Below are 17,086 nucleotides of genomic sequence, written 5' to 3'. Positions count from 1 at the left end.
CCAAAATTGTTTGCAGACATTATGCTAACCTCAAATCAATATCAGCACAAGCTTTCTGCATCAGCCACCCAAAATTAGATGGTTGACACTGAAAATCAGCCACCTTTCTCAGTCCAATCCCCACCCCCAGGCCCACCCAGATTTTACTTAGATAAACTTAAATTATGAGCCCTCCAGGGTTAGAAAAATACCTACTGTACCTGAATGCATACCGCTTCTATCGCTTTCAGGTAGTATATAAGAAATTAAATACATACAATTGCTCTGCTTCCCTGTACAGCTCCTTTCCTCAAGATTATTTCCATGTGCTGTGTACAGTGTTTGCCAATCTCATCTCCTCCCCTCCTATAGGGATGGGGGGAGCAAGTGCGACGAGCACTTCCTCTGCTCCATTCTCCTGCCTCTCTCCTCCTGTTTCATGCAGGCTGCTAGAGAGGAGATGCTGAAGCAGTAAACAAGCTGCTTCCAAGTTGCCTGAGATTCTGAGCATACCACCTCTGAAGCCCAATGCAGTATTATATTCATTCCCGGTCATTGTTCCACAGAACAGAACTAGTTAAGCAGTCCCAGTAAATGAAAGGCACACCAATGGCCTGCCATCAGTGCTGAGTACAGCAGGTCAAAGTTGTGCAGGAAACAAGGTCCCCAACAGATTAAGCTTTCCATCCACAATTTCACAAGCTCATACATCTGGTTGACCAATGAGACAATGTTCACAAAAGAGCTATGCAACTCCTTCTTCAAGTAAAGTTAGGAGCCAATCAACTCAAGTTGGAGTATTTTCTATCTATGCATTCCATTTATGGAATGCACTACCTAATGAGCTGCACACTGTACTGGACATGTGTGTGTTATAAAAGAGACACTGATTTTTTTTCAGTGGATATTGAACAGCTCAAATGCCATGTAGAACACGCCTTGTATAAGTGCTTTGATCAATTATCTGTGATTTGATGTTACGATTGTAATGTTGATGTCTTCTGAATGTTCTTTGTAAGTTACCTTGAACCCCCTGGTGACTAGGCAAGTCACAAATTCATTAAATATATTGTGAGGTTCTTTGGGGATTAGATGATTCTTTTTTCAATATCACAGAGTTCCATGAGCATCTCAGTGTTGATAATATAAAAATTCTTTATTTCAGAGAGTACACTCATCAAACTTGAGTTACTTCTTCACAGGACAGGTCAGCCCTCATGTGAGGCTACATTTTTATACAAAAGTGATGAGATGGAGTGGCACAGTCCATAAATTCAAACCAATAAGCCAGGAAGTTACTCACTTGTATAATCACTAAGCGTGTAAAGGACTGTAATGAGATTATCCAAACATGGCCAGTGATCGGAATTACACCTCAGCCCCTCTTCAAAAGCGTGACGTGCCAGGGGGATGCGTACCAGCCGCACAGCTACACAGCCAATTTTGTACCACAGGTTGACATCAGTAGAATCCAACATTACAGCCTGGAAAGTGGGAAATGACTCATGGATAAGAATTAACTAAAAGTCACACACACACACAGAAGTTTAAAATAAGAGGCTGACCATACTGCGTGTGTGGGCAGATTAAATGACAACATATATTAAAACAGTTTTCAATAACATGGCATTTGCCTTCTTAATGCATTCTGAGAGTTGTATAATAGAACCAATTACCTAAGAATAAAAGATGTGAATGAACAATGAAACAAGACTAGTTAAAACTCTCTCTGGTTAACACTGTCACCATACCAAGACGTTACTACACACTACAAGCTGAGTAGAATGTACTATGGGATGTATAAGGCTGTGATGTAAACCAGCTGCAGAAATGCAAAAGGACAGCCATCTTCAGTAACAGAGCTATCTATGCACTGTGTGAAAACTCTCCTTTTCCCCATATTACTAGGAACATGCATGTTTCTTTTCTTTCAGTTACATGTACAAATTTGATTTCAAACACACAAGTCAGTTTTATCTAAGCAAGATTGAAGTTACACAAACAAAACATGAAAAAAATAAATTAAGCTTGCAAAAAAATAGATTAAAAATATTGGAGGAGCTGAACACCTCTATTATTACACTCATGAAGAACATTTTTCCTTTTTTCTTCTCTCTTAACGTCTCTTCTTTATTGCAATATACTGCAACTTTCTGCTTTCTTGTCTTAGTCCATTTAATTTAATGTCCATAAATTGCTCAAATGTACTCAATGGGCAGTAAGTTAAATGTAAATAAAATGTTACATGTTTATTATAACTATCACAGCGCGGCTGACGTGCATATTAAATCCAGTGAGAAATTTCAAATAAAGCCAAACTTCTGGAAATCAAGGTGTCAGTTAAGAATCACCACATTTAATATGCAGTAAGTAAAGGCATACACCCAGAAGCAATATTCTATACACACTCTACCTCCAGGTAAAACTCCATAGCAGTTTCCAGGTCCTCACGCTGAGCTGCCAACTGTGCCAGGTTTTTGTAAGTAGAATATTTTAACATAAGACCGGGATGTTTCAAACCCTCCCTTTCATCACTGGTTGGTACAGCCTGCAACACCAGAAGGGTCAACTTAAGTATGCCTTACACATTTCTTAAATGTTATGTTATGTCACATCATGTCTTATAGCCCACCGCCACCTATACAGTTCAGGGTAGATTACAATAAAAAGAAACCAGACCAAGTGTCTGAGAAATACAATAACCAAATAAAAGTTTTCGGAAAAAAAGCATTTAATCATAAAGCATCCTATCACTGCATCAGGAAACTCATTACATCTGAAAAGGTAATAAACAAGACAGTCTTCAAGTGCCACAGAGTAAATGATAGCAACATGGTCCATTGAATCTATTGCTGACCCCTGCTTTTGTTGTTGGGATTATACCTGCCGTGCAGTGCAGGTTACAGTCTCCATGATTTCTTAGAAGTACAAAAGTATTTACATAGCTGATGTGTTCTATGCTTGGTTTACATCCTCTTGCCACAAGGTATATATCCCACTCACTTTTTGAATTCTAGCATCTACCACCCTTTTTTTTTTGGGGGGGGGGGGGGGGCATTCCAAGTAGCCACCACTTCTACTATATCAGACTTACTAATTTTTTACAATTCCAAGATCATAGCACAATTTACCTTTGCCCAGATTCATAGCAAAACTGACCACAAATGTCTACATCTCCTTTCATCACCTGCTCATTCCCTCTTGTTGCTGTGCCCAACTAAGCTTGCTGCTGCCTTCTATTTATCACCAAGGTCCACCATGAAGTCTGTCTCCCTTTCGCCCTGCTTATCAATGGTCTGTTAATACTTTTCGAAACAGATGAAAGACAGCCATAAGCCAGAGAGGTGTTTGGCAAGAAAGAGAGAGAGAGAGAGAGAGAGAGAGAGAGAGAGAGAGAGAGAGAAAGGTGTATATGAAGAAATGGAGGGAAGGAGAAGCAACCCATTAACAGAGGAAGGAGCACACAGAGACAAGAACCTGGAGAGAGGGAGGTAGTGCAAGCAGGTGAGAAGAGATGACTCATCTTTGTGATGGATGAAGAGAAAATACGTGATCCTGTCTGGGAAAACATGATTAAAGTCACCAGAGACAGCCTCTCTAAAAGTACTTAATAAAAACACTTTGGGCCCAACATTTAGCCGGTGGCTTTTGCTAACCACAGCCATCATTATCTCCAGGAATTCGATGGCAGGCCACGTCTGGGATCCTGCAATCAATTTCCAGGTATATGGAGGTAGTGAAGACATAGCTGGTGAAGTGTGATATTTAGTACTTAACCGGCTATGGTGAACCGCATAAAGATAGGACCACATAAAATGCAGTCCTATTTATGCAGTTATCTTAGCCAGTTAAAAGCCTGAAAAACAGAAAATAACTAGCTAAGTGCAGTCTCTGCCCCTGGACAACCACAAATTAGCCGGTTTTAGCTTGGGAGCTAACCAGGTATTTTCAGAGTCACCATCTGGTTAAGTGCAGCTGAAAATTCCCTGTTAGCCACAGAAAGGCTATTTAAACAGCCAGGAGCCTTTCCCTGCTGTTTAAATCACTTTGAATATTGGGCCTTTTGAGTTCATTTTTATTATTACACAGTAGGTTAGAAAACTGTAGATTAGAAAACAAAATAAGCCTGGAACTCATTAACTCAAAGTTGATTTGGACCTCCGATGTGAAAATTGGTCACTCTCAACATTTTGAATCCACAACTTTAGTCATGTTTTCAGATATGCCAAGTCACACGCATTCGGTGAGTGACACACACATGAGCCCCTTCTCAAGCTCACATGCAGAAGTACTTTCCTCACATGCATTCTGGCTCCTGGCTATCACAGAATAGGATCTCTCTCCTATTTCCTTCCCCCTTCTCCCATAGCACAGTAACATCACCCCCCCCCCCCCCTTTCCCACCTACTCCCCTTCCATCCTCACTACTGCCTGAAGACTGTCAATCTTGCATTTATGGCCGGCAGCATTAAAGACACACTGCTTCTTGCCCATCCCAAAGCTGGAAGTTTACCACTGCTATGCTGGACATTGAAGTCCAGTGAATGAGGTTTTTCTCGTGGGCTGCAGGCATGTCCAACACCAGTTCTGGCATATGTACATTGAAAAACTGACAGTCTAATCAATAAATAGAAAATACAATTCTTTTTTCTGTCTTTGTTGTCTGGTCATTTTATTTTTCTAATTGTGTTGGTCCCAGTCTCTGGTTTCCGCTTTCAGCTGTCTTGTCTTTACTCTCTTGCCAAGGTCTCCTTGTTCATTTGGCATTTCTTCTCTGACCATCATTTAACTCCTCTCTGTTTCCCTGCCCCTATCTTTCTGCCATGCTGAGCATCTCCCCTCAGTGTCGTTATTCTTTTCTTTTTCTATTTTTTAATTTTAAAGTTTTATTGAGATTCAGTGAAACCTTCTCTTTCAGGTCAAAGATCAGTATCCATATATAAAAATCTTAACAAAAATAAACATCAGTTAACTAATACAGCTATATCCTATGCAGAGGAATTGTTTTACAAATAAACATAATCCCCCTCCCTTCTCCCCCCCTGAGTGATCAAAGAAATAACTCTAATTGTCCTTGTTCCCTGTATATAGCCAAACAATTAAAAGAGAAAGTCCTTGTTAAATATTTGAGTTCAAATATGTCTGAAGCAAACCTTAAGATCTCTCATATTTGGAGGTGTTATCAGCTCTACTCGCTGTTAACTTTTCCATGAGCAGAACATAACTTTTTATGCCAAGTATCCATCAGAGTTGTGGAAATTGTCCATTGGGGCGCTATGACATTTCTCGCTGCTCAAAGAATCTAAATTTGCAATTATCTGGGAACAATGACAAATCCACAGAAATCAGGCACAGCCCCACAAAGGGCTGAATACACGTTCCCACAATGGAGCTAGTAACATCTATTATGTGATTGAAAAAGGACTAACCAATAGACATACTAACATATGTGGTTCCAGTATTCCCACGCTCTCTCAAGCATAATGTGGAAATTGTATTGTTAATTACATGTAGACATTCAGGCTGTTGTCAGGACGTGGGTTTTCTGTGCATTGCAGCCACTTTTTGCGTGATGGTAAAATGGCTGCAGTGCCATATTTTTCTTTAACGGCCATGCAATTAGTGCATGGTCATTACCGTGGGAGCCCTTACCAGACACCTATTTTGTTGGAGCTAGGGGCTCCCACATTAACCCCATGGTAATTGGGGAGCGTGCAGCAACGTACCTCTGCTAACCGATTAGTGCAGGGCACAACTACTCTCCATCCATAGCCATGCTTCCTGTGCTGAAAATTTTTTAAAAATATTTTCAGCACGAGATTAGCACCGTGGGATGCAGCAGCACATTTTGTCACACAGTAGGCACACTGTAGTGCCTACTGCAGCTTAGTAAATGGGCCCCTAAATTTGTTAGGTGCTGACATCATTATCTCTGTGATCTGCTTTTTTTTTTTTTTTTAATTTGGTCTATTTTTGTTGCAGATCCTTATCTCTATTATCCAGGTCAACAAAGCACAGAAATACCACCCTGAGTTTGAGACGATTGATAACCACGGCACTTCTGTCAAGAGTCCACATTTTCTGAGCTACCCAATTCTGGTAGTGGGCTCCCTAACCAAAAAGGCTCACACCTATTGCTACTACTACCCAATCTAGGGGGGTTCCATTCTGGGAGCACATTGCTTGTCTGAAGCCATCATGAGCCTAAAGTTCTGGACAGATCTATAAGGATGATATGGAAAATAAATTACAGAAATGCATATAAGATAGAACAAATGATTGTATATTAAAAATAAACGATGTACAATTATGCAAGTGTGCAGAGTTTTAACAGAACTTCAAAACGAGTTAATAATTTTTTTATTGATGAATGCACATATGAAACAATTCCATGCTAATCAATATAACTCTGGTAATAATCAATTCAAACCTGTACTAATACAGCTGGACATCTATCATCAACATTTTCTGTCCCTCCTTCCCCCTCCCCCCCTTCTTACTAATATATTTATTAAGTTTGTCATATATATGCAAAAGGTCTGTACATAACTATTGCCAAGAAATCTATATATTAACTTCGAAAATGTATCAAGCAACAACCTGGGTATTGTTCAACAAATTCAAAATAAAGTATAAACTACTGACAACATTCTGTAGTCGTTATTTATTATTTCTTTGCTTTACTGAATTTCATTTCCTCCCCGCCCTGTACTGTAATTCAGCCAGTCATCAATTTATCGCCCACAAAGCAGGAGAAACACATCGCCTCCTTATAGTGCCACTATCCCTTTCCCATCCCACAGGCTCCCCCCTCCTGCACTATACCTACCCCCTCTTCCCTCCTCCTCCTTCCAACCCTCACTAAGGTATCTTCCAGAAATTAACCAATCTATAGTCTATGCCCACCTCCTTCAAAATCAAAGGGAACTGAGTACCAGACTTCTACCTCTTGTATGTAGTGACTGAATATATGGGCCCCAAATGTCCAAAAAGGTCTTCCTCCTCCTAGAGGAACCTCTTATTCCCCGGCGTTCACAAAGCATCAGCTCATGAAATCTATTTCTCCAGTGCCAGAAATCTGGGAAAGTATTGTGAATTGCAGAATTTAAAAAAAATCTTATGGCTGAATCTCTCCTCAAGAAGACATGCTAAAAACAGTGGCCTTAAATATTGCTAAGGAACAGAGCTAAACCCAAAACAACATTTGAGATATGGAGGCTGAGATGACACAGAAAATTGTTGTCCTAAGTCTCTCTCTGAAATTAGACTAACCACAAGGGAGGCAAATTGGTCTATAATTATTTAAATTAGCTGTTAGATCCAGTTAATTTGAATAATTATAGACAAATTTCTCTTCTTCCGTTTCCAAGTGAAGTAGTTGAAACGTAGTGCAAACACAATTGCTTAACTCTGTAATGGAACACAATATTCTGAATCCCCACCAGCCTGGATTCCAGGCAAGACAGGGGACCATGATGATATACACCAAGAATTTCAATAGGGACTCTAATTGCTCGTCACTACTACTGGATTTGAAATCAGATTTGGATGTGCTGGATTATGGCTTGATGCTGCTCAGATTAACCAAGTATGGTGTTATTGGCTCTGTTTTGTGCTGCTTTGGTTTGAAGCGATAAGCCCTTTTCTTCATGACACTTCCCCAGGGTCTTCTGAAGTCCCTCAGAGCTTCATCTAATCATCTTAACATTTTATACTTCAATAAGGTTATTCATTTTCACAATATCAACATGAACAACTCTACCGCAGAAAACCCCAGTATCCCCTCTTCTACTGACATTTCAATAAACAACCCTTTACCCTGAAGAATCCACCCCTTTCTACACCTGCAATGTATTAACAAGTTCACTACGCAGTTGTGGAAGAAATTCAAATCACTGCTCTAGTTCCTTTCGGATTCATCGAATGTTTTCTCATTCGCAGTAAGTCCTGTATTTGATTTTCCCACAAAGTGACTCTGAAGGACTCTCCTTTATCCACTAGATAAGGATGCTCTTTTGGCAATAAGACATACACAAACACCAGTTCCACCTCTACATTTTAAACCATATCTGACACCATTAAACCAAGTACTCTGATTGCTAGGTATAGCGAAGATACTTACCTATAGAAGGTATTCTCCGAGGACAGTAGGCTTCATATTTTCACAAGTGGGCGACGCCAATCTGCGTTGCCAGTCCGGCATTTTGCCATAGCTAAGAGAGAACTTTGGGAAGCACAAGCCACAATCCACCGCATATGCGTGAGTATTTTCTTGCCCATCACAAGAACACTGTTCTCAGTTTAATATTATAGCAAAAAATAAAATAAAAAGAACAAAGGAGACAACTCCAAGGGGAGGTGAGGAGGATTGTGAGAATATGAAGCCTACAGTCCTCAAAGAATACCTGGTACAGGTAAATATCTTTGCTTTCTCTGAGGCTTCTATGTTCTCACAAGTGGGGAATCCTAGCATCCAGGCTCACTAAAAACAACAAACACTGGTCAATTGTGCCTCGCAAAGGCGAGGACATAACACAGATTAACCTGAAACTGTGTACAATCTGAATGAAAGTGCAGCCTGGAACAGAAGAAAACGGGACTAGGAGGGTAAAGTTGGATTCTAGACCCCAAACAGATTCTGGAACACTGTGTGCCCGAACCACCTGTCACGTTGGGTATCCTGCTCAAGGCACTAGTGAGATGTGAATGTGTGGAATGAAGACCACATCATAGTCTTGTGAAATTCCTCAATGGAGACTCACCTTAAGTCGGTTACCGATGCAGCCATGGCTCTGACATTATGAGCCATGACATGACCCTCCAGGGCCAGCCCAGCCTGGGCATACGTGAAGGAAATGCAATCTGCCAGCCAATCAGAAATAATGTGTTTCTCCGATGGTGACACCCATCCTGTTGGAATCAAAACAAGCAAAAACCTGGGCGGACTGTCTGTGGTGCCTTGTCCACTCCATGTAGTAGGCTAATGCTCTCTTGCAATCAAAGCTGCTTTCGCCAGGATGGGTATGAGATTAGGGAAAGAATGTTGGCAAGACAATTGACTGGTTCAGATGGAACTCCGATACCACTTTTGCCAGGAACTTAGGGTGAATGCGGAGGACTACTCTGTTGTGATGAAACTTAGTATAAGGTGCATCCACTGCTAAGCCCTGAAGCTCACTGACAAGTACATAAGATGGCAGGAATTCAGTGGCTCAAAAGGAGCTTTCATCAGCTGGGTGAGAACAACGTTGAGATTCCATGACACTGGTGGAGGTATGACAAAAGCAAACCTCTCATGAAGCAAACAACTAGAGGCTATCCAGAGATGGGCTTACCTTCTACACGTTGATGATGAGCACTAATTGCACTAAGGTGAACGCTTACGGAGTTGGTCTTGAGACCAGACTCTGATAAGTGTAGAAGGTATTCAAGCAGGGTTTGTGTAAGCAGGGTCGGTCTTAGCAAGTACGGGGCCCTGTGCAGACCAATTTGATGGGGCCCCATCCTAGCTCCGCCCCACCCTAGCTCCACCCCCACCTTAGCTCCAGGGCCGGCCACCCCTCCCTCCGAGCTCCCAGGCCATCCCCTCCGAGTTCCCGGACCATCCCCCCTCCCTCCAAGGCTCCCCTTCCTCTGAGCTCCAGGGCCCCCCTCCCTCCCTCCCTTCCACCCACCCAGCTCCAGGGCCCTGCCCCCCTCCGAGCTCCAGGGCTCCTCTCTCCTTCCCAGTTCCAAGGCCTCCCTCCTTCCCAGCTCCAAGACCCCCCTCCCTCCCTCCCGGCTCCAAGGCCCCCCTCCTTCCGAGACCTCCCTCCGAGCTCCAGTCCCCCTCCTTCTGAATTTTAAAAGTTACCTCGTCGGGTTACAGGCAGCGGCAGGAGTGGAAAGCGTGCGAGCTGCTCGGAGCTTCAGGAGCCTTCCTTTCTCTCTCTCAGCTCTGGTCCCGCCCTCATTTCCTGTTTCCATGAGGGCGGGACCAGAGCTGAGAGAGGGAAGGGAAGGCTCCTGAAGTGCTGAGAAGCTTGCACGCTTTTCACTCCTGCTGCTGCCTGTAACCCGACGAGGTAACTTTTAAAATTCAGAGGGAGAGGGACTGGAACTCGAGCAGTCGGGGGGCGGGGCGGAGGCGCGCCGCGCGGGGCCCCCTTGAGCGTGAGGCCCTATGCGGTCGCCTCGCCCTAAGACCAGCCCTGTGTGTAAGGCAAGTAAGGGGATCTAGGGCCTTGCTCTAACACCAGACAGCAAACCTCCTTCGTTTAAAACAGTAGCATTGCTTAGTGGAATCTTTCCTGGAAGTCAGCAAGACCCGGGAGACAACCTCTGAAAGACCCAAAGAAGTGAATTCTAGGCTCTCAACATCCAAGCTGTTAGAGCCAGAGACCGGAGGCTGGGACGTAGAAGAGACCCCTCATTCTGTGTGATGAGGGTCAGAAAACACTCAAGGGAACCATATCTGTGGCCAGTATGCATGGTTCCGCGGTCTTGCTTGAATTTCAACAAAGTTTTTTCCACTAGAGGTATTGGAGGATACGCACACAGAAGACCTGTCCCCCAACTGAGAAGGAAGGCATCTGACGCTAGTCTGTCGTGGGCCTGAAGCCTGGAACAGAACTGCGGGACCTTGTGATTGATCTGAGTGGCAAAAAGGTCCACCGAGGGGGTGCCCCAAGCTTGAAAGATCTTACAGGTGATGCCCATATTGAGAGACCACTCGTGAGGTTGCATTATCCTGCTTAGTCTGTCGGACAGGGTACTGTTTTTGCCAACCAGATAAGTGGCTCAAAGGAACATGCCATGTTGGCAAGCACAATGCCACATCCAAATGGCCTCCTGACACAGAGGGCATGATCCAGTGCCCCCTGCTTGTTGGTGTAATACATCGCAACCTGATTGTCTGTTTGGATGAGAACAATTTGATGAGACAGCCAATCTCTGAAAGCCTTTAAAGCGTTCCAGATAGCTCGAAGCTCCAGGACGTTGATCTGAAGATTCATTTCCTGGGAGGACCAAGCTCCTTGAGTGTGAAGCCCATCTGCATGAGCTCCCCATCCCAGGAGAGTTGCATCCGTCATCAGCACTTTCTGTGGCTGAGGAATTTGGAATGGAAGTCCCGGAGTCAAACTGGATCGAATTGTCCACCACTGAAGAGAGTACAAGCACTGGGAATACTTGGATGACATCTTCTAGACTCCCCATGGCTTGATACCACTGAGAAGCCAGGGTCCATTGAGCTGATCTCATGTGAAGATGTGTCATGTGTGTAATGTACACTGTGGAAGCCATATGGCCCAAGAATCTCAACATCTGCCGAGCTGTGACATGCTGAGAGGCATGAACCTTCGACGTGAGCGAGACAAGATTGTCCGCTCTCGTCTCCGAGAGGTAGGCTCAAACCCAGTGTGTGTCGAGCAGGGCTCCTATGAACTCCAATCACTGGACAGGGTGAAGATGGGACTTGGGGTAGTTTAAAACAAACCCTAGTAGCTCGAGCACCCAAATAGTCGTCCACATGGGCTCCTGAGCACCCTCCTCTGGGGTGCTCTTCACCAGTCAATTGTCGAGATACGTGAACACGTGGACTCCTAGTCTGAATAGCAATGCTGCAACTACCACTAGACATTTGGTGAAGACCATGGAAGCTAACGTGAAGATAAAAGGCAACTTGTGGTACTGAAAGTGATGTGTTCCCAGCCGAAATCAAAGATACTTCTGGTGAGCTAGAAGTATTGGGATGTGAGTATATGCATCCTTTAAGTCCAGAGAGCATAGACAATCATTTTTCTGAAGCACTAGGAGAAGGGTGCCCAGGGAAACCATCCTGAACTTTTCTCAGACTAGGAATTTGTTCAGGGCCCTTAGGTCTAGGATGGGATGCATCCCCAATCTTCTTCTGCACAAGAAAGTACCTTGAATAGAATCCCTGCCCTTCTTCCCAAACATCCCATTTCTAGGGAAACTCATAGAACAAACAATCTGTGTTCAACTTAATGAATAGCTAGAAAAGAGTAACTGGCTAGATCCATGTCAATCTGGATTCAGACCTGGTAATGGAACAGAAACGGTCCTTGTATCCCTGCTAGATGATCTTCACAGAAACCGAGACAAGGGATTTGCCTCGATATTAGTAGTGCTAGATTTCTCAGCAGCTTTTGACACTGTGGATCATGATATCTTGCTAGCACGACTGACAGAAACAGGTATCAATGGAACAGTACTTGCTTGGTTCAGATCCTATCAGACAGGCAGCAATCCATAATATTTGGCAGCAACTCATCACCACCATGGACACTGTCCTGCCGGGTACCAAAAGGATCGATACTGTCACCTATTCTGTTCAATATCTACCTCAAGCCACTAGCTGAGCTGATTCGGTCAATGGACATTCAGTTCTACATCTATGCAGATGATGTGCAGCTACTCATACCCATTGAACCTGACTTACCTACAGCCTTGAATAAACTGATTACTTGTCTAACATCAATTCAAGAATGGGCTAAACACAACAAACTTTGCCTGAACCCAAGTAAAACTGAGCTTCTCTGGGTCCCTAACACAAGTGGATACATACCTGATCATCAAAATCCCTTTTGGGAAGTATGAACTCCCCCTCAAATCACAAGTCAGGAACCCTGGAATACAGTTAGATTCAACACTTACTCTGATTCCCCAAATCCAAGCAACCTTCAAGAGCTGCTTCTACTATTTGCGACAGCTACGCTGCCTATCTCCTTACATCGAGAAGGTAAATCTTATCCCAGTTGTGCATGCCATGGTAACATCAAGACTGGATTACTGCAATGCACTATACAATGGTCTGACTACAAAGGGCCAGCACCAGCTCCAGTTGATTCAGAATGCAGCAGCAAGACTCACAGAAGGTTGCAAGCGACGTGACCACATCACACCATTTTTGCAAAAACTTCATTGGCTACCAGTACAATACAGGGCTAAATGTAAAACTCTATGTCTGATCTTCAAGGCCCTGAAAGGAAAAGGCCCCGAGTATCTGAAGAATAGGATGATCCTCCACACACCGCCAAGGACACTAAGGTCCTCCCAAGGACTTTTACTAACTACACCCTCTCCAAAAGACATTACATGATGTGATACCCGCAAGTGAGCCTTCTCCTGAGTAGCCCCCACACTCTGGAATGCATTGCCTGAAAGGCTCCGCTTAACACAAGACTACCTCTACTTCAGGAAGCAGGTGAAAGCTTGGCTCTTCAACCAAGCCTTTAACGGAAGAAGTAACTAGCTTGTTAGTCTCACTCACACACACAAGGATTGACTCGGGCTGCACATACTACAGTGGGACATGTTTATCCACTCCTACCCTAGCTGAGATAATATTTAACCATCTCTCTGACCTCACGTGCAACTTTCTTCAAATCAATCACCTTACTTTCTAATTCTTCCTACTTTCTTACTCATCTATATGTTACAACTTTGCCTTACCCTTCACTACCAATTATAATGTTCTAGTACATATTGTGTTGTCATTGCAAGTAGTATACCATGCCATACTTTGTATTGTTATTCAAATATTTTTACTGCACTAATTGCCTCCTGCTCATGTTTGTTCTATTCTTACTGTACACCACCTTGAGTGAATTCCTTCAAAAAGGCGGTAAATAAATAAATAAAAACAGAGAAAAAGAATTTCAGCTGCTTTTTATCTGCCATCATTTACTATAGTGCATTCTAAGCCTTTCACAATATCACTTAATGACATTTTTGGGGACTGAGCTTAGAACTGATCCCTGTTACACCTCACTGGTCACTTTTCCTTTTTCCATGGTGCACACCACTAAGCACCCTCCAGCAGTCCCAATTCTCATCTAATATCTTGCCTAGTTTACTAGCTTGCTCACCAGTCTTCTGTATGGAAAAAGAGGTAAAGACCTTACTGAAATCCAGATAGGCCACATCTACTGAACCCTCCTGGATTTATTACTCTGGTCATCTGAAGAAAATAAATTCAGTTTGGCAAGCTCTTCCTCTATGAAACTATGCTCCTTAGATTCATGTAATCCACCAGCTTCAAGCTACTGCAGCAGTCTGTCCCTCACTAGTGATCTCAAACTAATAGGTCTCTAGATTTCTGTTTTCTTTTCCCACCTTTGCACTTCTACAACATTCTGGATCTTTTGTGTTTTCCTGAGAAACTGAGCAAGCAGCAAAACTCAGCCTGCATAAAACTATTCCTTTAGTCTTAATGGAACTGGACCACAATGCTTCAAAGATGCAGCTGCCCCGTATTCTCAACTATTCCAGAAGGTGTCAAGCTCAACGGAATACTGATCCACACAGTACCACGGCATGGGGAGAATGTGTGTTAAATTGAGAAAATGGAAGAAGAGACCTGTGGGGGACTCTACTTTTGATTTTGCCTTATTTCACTGACCTCTTGTAGAAGGCGGGTTTCCAGTAGCTCATGATAAGCTCTGGATGATTCATCAAAGCGGTCATGTTTCTGAAGATCCAAGGCTTTATGGTACAAAGCAAATGCTTCAGCTTCCTGCAAAGAAGAGCAAAAAAAAATCGCATTACATTTGCACTTAATTTTTAAAATGAAACCATTTATTTATTCGACTCAGCCCTTTTTACTGGAAACTCAATGCAAGTTGCATGCAGGTACAGTAGGCATTTCCCTAGCCCCAGAGGGATCAGTTAAAAAAGAGAGTAATACCCAAACATAAAGAGGGGACCCATAGGCATCTGTGACTATATTAAAGTGCCTCTAACATATTCTGGAAGGGAGCAGACTGTGAGAATAGAAATGAGACTTCCAGAAGAGACTAGGAAAACTGCAACTTTACCCACCTGAGCCTCCTTTGTCTGAGTTTTGTGACTTTTGAAGGTGGCTTCATGCTCATCCTCTACAGTAGAGGAGGCATTTAATGCTGCAATTCGTATCTAGAAATGAAGAAAGAAGAGAGATCAAACTTAAAATACATTACTTTAGTCAAACACTTGACTATCTTACAATCTTTACTTGCTTTGGTTTAAGTGACTTTTCGATCTGGGGGTTTAAAAATAAAATAGACTTGTAAAATCTTTATCTTAATTTTATAGATTGATTATTGTATCTTATTTTTTCATCTTAACATTTATCTCAGTTTTATTATTTAATGTATTGTTCTATATTCCATTTGTATCTTGATGGGTTGTTATTGCATATGATCAAATAAATTATTTATACTATGAGGCAACAATTCGCAGGATACTAGCTACCACTGTGTAACCAGATAGAAATAGATCCTTCCAAAAGTAAGAATTACGAAAAAAAAAAAAAAACCCAAATCCAGATCAACCCATGTTATTGGCTCTCAGCCAACAAGACTCTGGTCTTTGTTTAAGAGTCAATGAATTGCATTAAGGGGCAACAACATAGGGCACGGCAACATAGAACAGTGCTACCCACTATGGACACGATGCAGTAAGCTACAGTGATTTATTCCTGATTTTACCACCTTACTCCTGATACAAAGATTTTAACATGGGAAAATCAACAATAAACCACTGTGCTAATAGGTAGCTCAGTGGCTTGTAACAAACAGAATTTCAAATAGTTCCTGATGTGAAAAACAAATACTAAAATCTAGCAAACTTTTTTTAAATTTTTTTTTTTTTACTCTTCTTATAGTACTGAATCTTTTACCAACTTAGGACTGAAGTAAAGATGCAGTGTAGGAGCAAAAGGGTCAATTAACTTCAGAGCACATAAGAACCCTGGTGCTCCCAGCCCCGAAGATCACCATAGTGACCCAAATAGTTCCCTGTACCTCTCCTCACCAATTCACACCCCTCCCCCACACACAACCCCCCCCCTCATGCTGTCCCAAGTAGCTCTTTGCACCTCCCAGCCCCTGACCACCTCCCCTCACAAAAAATAAAATAATAATAATCCTGGTGATTAAGTGGACCCCCAGCCTTCTGATCATCTCTACAAGCCTCTGAAGTTGGAGACGGAAGCAACTCCCACTCACTTTTGACTCCAGCGCTACCATCTTCCAATATATTTATTCATGACATTTATACCCCACATTTGCCCGAAACAGGCAAGTTCAATGTGGTTTACAAACAAACAATAACATGAATAAAACATAATGATATACAGAATATAACGCAAATTACAATAACTTCAAGAAGCAAATTAATATCAGCACCTGACCTCTAGCACGGCATTAGGACAGACCACTCGTATTTAGGCAGTTGGGGTTTCAGAATGGTCACAGCACCGAATCCCTGCTTGTCGCTCTAACTAATGAAGTTAGAGCTGCATTAGGCTAGTCCAACTCAATAATATCAGTGCCCTTGGGTCTTTCTTCTGCTTTTGACTTGATAGATCACCCTCTGCTTCTTCATTGCCTGTGCAATCTTGGTATTCATGTCATAATGTTACAATGGCTATCCACATAGCTCTTGGATCACTCATATCAAGTAATCACTGGTTATACACCCTCTTCTACTCATATCCCATTTCCTGTGGCTCCTTTCTTGCTCCACTACTATTTCTTATTCAATTGCTTGGTTGCAGCCCTTACTGTTATATAGATGACATACAAATTCTCTTCACTGTCCCTGCTTTTTCTGATATTTCTCCTCTTCAGGTCTGCCTCCACTTTGTGGACAATTAAAATAAGGCTAACCATCTCTTGCTCAACTCACTGAAATACGAGGCCACCTGCTTTTTTTTTTGCCAAGCACTGCTTCTTGCTCTTCTGCCTGTGCAGAATTTCATCTTCTCCTTTAAAGAAGAAGTTTGTGCTGAAGGTGACTCTAGGATACCCACAAATCCCAGACTGCTTCTGTTGTTCATTCATCTTTCTTTACCTGGCATTATATCCACTCAATCAAGCCCTTCTTGCCCTCCACCTTCTTAGAACACTGATCCTTGCACTGATGCCTTCTCACGTTGATTACTTTAATGCACTCTATAATGGCCTCCCACTTGCTTCATTCAACTCATTCAATCAACCACTGTTAAATTGCTTCATAATGCCCATCAATTCAATCAATCACATTCCCACTCCCAGTTGCATCTTGACTTAAGTTTAAGATTCTAGTTCTTGTTCATCACGTATATTTCACTGGTGTAAAAAAA

The 17,086-nt window shown here is 42.6% G+C and overlaps 1 protein-coding gene across 2 annotated transcripts in view; it reads right to left on the bottom strand.

Moving 5' to 3' along the window:
* Positions 1 to 17,086, bottom strand: part of CABIN1 (calcineurin binding protein 1) — a 267,407-nt gene that overhangs the window by 223,534 nt on the left and 26,787 nt on the right. For both annotated transcript variants that reach the window (XM_030218338.1, XM_030218339.1), the window contains exons 3-6: positions 14,803 to 14,895; positions 14,384 to 14,497; positions 2,393 to 2,527; positions 1,283 to 1,463 (exon numbers count right to left, since the gene is read on the bottom strand). In XM_030218338.1, coding sequence (XP_030074198.1) covers positions 1,283 to 1,463; positions 2,393 to 2,527; positions 14,384 to 14,497; positions 14,803 to 14,895 — 523 coding nt within the window. The remainder of the gene's footprint in view (positions 1 to 1,282; positions 1,464 to 2,392; positions 2,528 to 14,383; positions 14,498 to 14,802; positions 14,896 to 17,086) is intronic.

Source organism: Microcaecilia unicolor, chromosome 11, assembly GCF_901765095.1.
Source record: "Microcaecilia unicolor chromosome 11, aMicUni1.1, whole genome shotgun sequence".
Taxonomy (NCBI): Eukaryota; Metazoa; Chordata; class Amphibia; order Gymnophiona; family Siphonopidae; genus Microcaecilia; species Microcaecilia unicolor.
This window is presented reverse-complemented; position numbering and strand designations above follow the sequence as displayed.